General features: G+C 32.8%; 1 protein-coding gene across 1 annotated transcript; it reads left to right on the top strand.

Annotated features, from left to right (window-relative positions):
* The first annotated feature begins 1395 nt into the window (after positions 1–1395).
* On the top strand, positions 1396–4737 carry LOC101513796 (prefoldin subunit 2). Its single transcript, XM_004499550.4, has 2 exons — positions 1396–1536; positions 4043–4737. Exon 2 carries the CDS (start codon positions 4047–4049, stop codon positions 4488–4490), a length of 444 nt encoding a protein of 147 aa, XP_004499607.1. The 5' UTR covers positions 1396–1536; positions 4043–4046; the 3' UTR covers positions 4491–4737.
* Positions 4738–5665: the final 928 nt, after the last annotated feature.

Raw genomic sequence — 5665 nt, 5'->3', positions numbered from 1 at the left:
TCTAAATTATCTCAAACACCTCTCTAGCAGATATTTCACTACAGTGCTGCATAATCGGAGGTGACCAGTATAGAGCATAATATCATCAAAGGGAATGACACTCCTGTGATTCTCTCATGATCTCCATATAACATCTGCAGGTGTCAATGCGTCAATGATACGTCTCTACTCATGGACCTTGTGCTTGCCTTGTTTGTAGCATCATTTATTCATTCGGGCAAAGCATTCCACGTCAGCACCCTAGTCACCTCTAATACAAATATTTGGAAAATATTCGTAAATCAAACACTGTTGCAAATAAAAAAAAAATATATTAATGATAATAAAAAATTAATAATTAACAATAAATGATAATAAAAAATTAAACATAAAAATAAATAAATGATATACAATAATTAACATAATATGTAACATAATATTTAACAATTAAAATTAAATAAATAAATAATACTTGTAGCAGCGTCATATATCCACCTAGCTATTTGATGTCATAACAACAGACATCTGAGAGGTAGTCATAAAGGACTACAAGTGCAGCAGTACCCCGTGTGTATTTATTTGTACATTCTAAATGTCCGAATAAAAGAAGGTATTTTGCATCAACTAGAGTATGACTCTTATCAGTGAAAATAGTGCTCCTTACTAAATTCAACGGATACGCCCTAGCAGCACAATCAAATCTCTCTATTACACACTGCCTTCTGAAGATATCTTTCAACCAATCCAGTTTATAGTGTGCACCTCTAGCCTTTTTGGTCTCCTCCCAGATCTCTTCCGCTGTTACTCTTAGTAAAGCCATGACAAGATTACATGTCATTACTCTATCTACATCGGGTGGACTGTAGCACTCACCCCTAATATGCAATCCCAGAAGATTGGCAACATCATCCAAAGTAATCGTCATTTCACCAAATGACATGTGAAATGACGATGTCTCATAATGCCATTTTTCTATAAACACAGAAATCATGTTATTGTCGATCATCTTCAAACTACCTCGAAAAAGATTACCGAAAGAGGCTTCTGTATCGGAGAGGTTGAAAAAAGTTCTCCGAAAGATAGCTTATGTATCAGGAAACTTGAACAAAGTTTTTCGGAGTGTATGTTGTGTACAGGAAAACTTGTATTCAAGTTCTCCGAAAGTTTAGAAAAAAGACTCACTTTCAAGTTGCGGAAAACTTGAAATGAAAAATGATATTTTTTTTAGAATTTTATTATTTAAACAAGGATAAAAACGTTCTTTTATTGCTTATTTGGGATATAAGTATAATTAGGGGGAAATGGGGTAAAATTTTCAACAAAGAGTTGGGACTGTAACACCAAGCCAAAGCCCAATCCACTTGGCCCATCATTTTCAATTAAAGAAAAAAATAAACACATTTTTTAACAATTAATTTTAAAATAAAAAAATAAAACATCAAAACTCAGTACAACAGCTCCGTCAAATCAAACCTTCGTTGGCACTGAACTCAACTCGCCGGAGAACGCATCGGAGTTACTCGGCGGCCGCCACATCCAGCGACAAACTCCGTCCAGGTTTTCCTTTTCTTTCCTCCTCTCCTTCCCTTCTTCTGTAACTCCCGCTAGGATACGATTCCACCGCGATTTGCGGCCGCCATAACCACCCCTTCTATAATTTGAAGGCACTAAGTTGCTTTTCGATTGTCGGAACACCGATTGTGATACTCAATTGGTTATCAAATCTCATGTGTATCATATAGCAACAGCAATTGATAGCTTGATTTTTAAGGTTTAGGGTTTTGATTATTCATTACCAACCTCATTAGCTGCATAGAAAAATGATTATAATAATAGCAATGTAATTATGTAACTTTTCTCCAAAAAAAAAAAGTCAAAACTTTAAATTAGTTTGTTTAGTGCTTTTCTCATGAGCTAAATATAACAAGTTTAAGGAAGAAAAAAACACTTGAAAAACTAGTTGTATTACAAAGTTGCTTTTTGTAATCTTAAGGGTTAGTGTTGTGCTTACTCGTTAGCAATCTCTTTAGTGTGTGTTTGGATTTGTGGTGATTGGTGAGTTGGGCTAAATCACGGCTGAAGTCATTTTGTTGAAGTTTCCAACATGTGGCTTTTATCAAAATCACTGTGGCAAACCCTGGTTTTGGCTAACTCACTGTATGCTGATCCAAACATGCACTTAGCTACATAGCAGAGTAGCTCTTGAATGCTCCTGAATTCTTGTAGTGGGAATTGGGATGCAATATCGACCACAGAAGCTACCAGCTACTACTGTATAAGATGTCACATCCCCTATTGTAACCTCGTTACAGCCCACCTTCAGAAATCAATTTTTTCACTTGTCCTTCTTGTCTTTATTTGTTTTTGTGACAACTTATGGTTGGCAAGTTTTTAGATTTTACTGTTGTGGTCTCAATTATTTAGTTCATTTTGGTCTGATTGTTTTAACATTCCTAGAATTATCTAATTTATGAATTTTATTAAGTTATGAAGATTTCCATTGTGTTCTCTTAGTGGAAAGGTAGCACAAATGTTAGGGAGCAAACGATTTGAGGGATAAAGGTCATAGGATTAGGACAATTAGTGAGAATACTCATGATGTAATATTTTGTATTGATTAAAAGATATGAACTTTAAGACCAAAAAAAAAAGATATGAACTTGTATACATGACTCCCATAATATAGAACTCTAATACATCAATTCTGCAACTAATTCCTAATAGAATTGTAACTTAAACTACTATTAAACTTTGAAACAGTAGCCGCATGGTGTTGTACCCATGTTGTGTTTAAAAATTCACGGACGTCTAGTCATATTTTATCAATTTTTTTTTCTTTAACTTTTTGATTTGTTCCGTCAGTTTTTGTTTTTTTTTTTAATCTAATACAAATGGAAATACTGCAATATTAGATAAACAATGGCATTTCATCATGCCTAAAATGACTGATGCCAACTTTTTAAATACTGGTCTCTGTCTTGATTTTAATTGTGTTGTTCACTGATTTCATGTGTTGTATTATAGCTGTGTCATGTCCTATAATATTTCAAATTCATGTGTCCATGTCACATTGCATCCATGTCCCATGTTGTATACATCATTTCTGGGTGGGTGGCCACTAAAACCACATTCCGCTATTAACTACTGTGTTATATAAATCTTTGTTGTTAGGCTCTGAATGGGTCTTAGAGAACTTGCGATGCCTTTTTCTTATCTTTGAAGTGATAAGTACCCTTTTATGTTTGAAAAATCTACTTTTACAGCTTTAATTATGATGTTATTCCATGCTCCAATATCAGGATAATAGTTCTTTTTATTGTGATGATATTGAGGTGAAAACTCTTGATTTCATCATTTCTTTGGCTCCCAACTTTTCATCAATATAGGAGCTAATGTTAATTTAGTCTACAAATCTGTTCAACTGTTATGTTTCATCTATTCGTGTCTCTTTATGCTAGTTATTAATATTGTTTTCCCTTTCTCTCTTTATTTGTTCTTTGTGTAATCTGTTTATGTTTCTAATGCAATTGCTGAATCTATAAACAATCAACAATTTTCTTTCTACTGTATTCTTTGATGAAATGAGAAATTAGAGAACTTTTTCAGTCTGAAACTCAGCGTTGTCAAATAGCCGCTATAGCGGTGCTATTCGGCAATATACTATTTAATACAAAGTGCTGTCACAGAGCCGCTATTGCGGTACTATAGCATAGCGGAATTTGAACAAACTGCTATTTTCCGCATCCTGCAATTGACAACTTTGCTGAGATTCTTATATAGAATTATAGAAGGCAAGGTTAAAGTGTATCCAGTTATGAATGTAGATGTTATTGCATTTTACTCTATATCCATTCCTAGAATGGATAATATTAATACTACAAGGAATAGTTTATGTAAATTAAATGAAATATCAATACTGTAAGGAATAGTTTATATTGAATTAAATGAAAGAAAACACTGATGAAAATCTTCTCAAATAGTATGCTAGCATATTTTTGTTTATTCTTATTATTACTCACTCTCCTTTCTTTACCTTGAGGATAATTTATTTTCATTTGTGTAGAATCATGGCTAGTTCAGCTGAAGATCGCAAGGAGCCAGTAAATGAACAAGCAGTTGCAAATACGTATGCAGCTATGAGGTCCGAACTCAACCAAATTTACACCAAAATAACTGAACTGGAAATGGAAGTCAGCGAGCATTCGTTGGTTCTTAATGCCATTCAGCCACTTGACCAATCTAGACGATGCTACCGAATGATTGGAGGGGTGCTTGTGGAGAGAACCATCAAAGAGGTCTTACCTGCCGTGCAGCGAAATAAAGAAGGACTTGAAGAGGTCGTTGCAAGGCTTAATGAGGCGTTGGAAAGGAAGAAAAAGGATATTGCTGAGTTTGAGACTAAATATAAAATCCGAATAAGGAAAGGCGATGCTGACGTGAAAGATGAATCTGGTAAGAAGGAAGGTTCTGCCCAAGGAGTACTTGTGGGCCCCGCCGGTGGCAGTGATTGATATTTCTTGTCTTATTCTGTTTCCTCAAATGAATGACATGAAATTTTCTATCCTCTTTTAGAGTTATTGTTGTGGTTGTATGATGGTTTGTTTTTGTAGAGGTATTAGTCTAAAACTTGATATGATCTGCATTTTAATTGTTTTCAGCTGAAGCAAACGGATCTTTAATGGTTCAAGATTCAAATGCTCATGTAGATTTTTGTATGCACTACAACATATATTATCTAGATTAAATTGTTTTTTAGAATTATGTTTTGTTTAACATGTTTCTTTTGAAACAAAATTTTGAACATATTATCTAGATTAATGTTGAAAAACAAAGTATATGTGTAGAGTTATCAAAATAATTTAAAGAATCAATGGTTAATTGCGCTTTTGCTTTTCCTTTTGTTTTAGATAAGTTGATCCCCATAACATGGTTATAATTTGGTTTTACTCTACGCAATTTTTGTTTTAGATTTTGTCCTTATAAACAAAAATGGGAAAAGGAGGAACTGTTATTGATTAAAACAACTTTAGTTATTAGTTTACAATAGTCTTCGGGGTTTGAATACCTTCTCATGTAATTATCAAGTTCTTACCATTAATAGACAAAACAAATTGATGATTGTCTATAAAATTAAGTACTTAAACTTTCATTCGAGTTAGCTTATTTCTTGTAGCCATGTATTCACTTTTCCTAACCATGTTTGGTTTTGTAAAGAGTAAAATGGAAATTAAACCATGTTATTTAAAAACTTGTTTGAATACATGGTTTTGTAAAATAGTTCTTAAACAGTAATTTACATTTTACTAATCAAAGCTACTTAATTAATTTTGTGGTAATAGCTTGTATATATACATATTATATTCTATCTTTTCTTTATTATACTCTTAATATTCTTAATGTTGGTTTGAACTATTAAAATTCTGTGGTATTTTTCTTGCTTGATACTTACAACTTAATTATCTAACAATAGTATATTTTTAGATTTAAAAAAAATAAATTTTTATAATATCATGTTTTTTTAATACAAATTAGTGATTTTTTATTTAATTTTTATAATTTGTGGATTAGCTTGTTTAATCGTGGACCAATGCGGGGTAAACTTGACCTAACATATATCTCATTATCATTCGAGGAAGGATCATCCCGCTTCATATAATGTGCGGTTTATGCGGATCAGGTTAAACAA

Source organism: Cicer arietinum, chromosome 5 (genome assembly GCF_000331145.2).
Source record: "Cicer arietinum cultivar CDC Frontier isolate Library 1 chromosome 5, Cicar.CDCFrontier_v2.0, whole genome shotgun sequence".
In the NCBI taxonomy this organism is placed as follows: Eukaryota; Viridiplantae; Streptophyta; class Magnoliopsida; order Fabales; family Fabaceae; genus Cicer; species Cicer arietinum.
The sequence above is the reverse complement of the archived record's forward strand: the minus strand, read 5'-3'. Positions and strand labels throughout refer to the sequence as shown.

Bases quoted from the DNA above. Each gene is read 5' to 3' on its own strand.
- LOC101513796 (XM_004499550.4), top strand. From the start codon at position 4,047: ATGGCTAGTTCAGCTGAAGATCGCAAGGAGCCAGTAAATGAACAAGCA.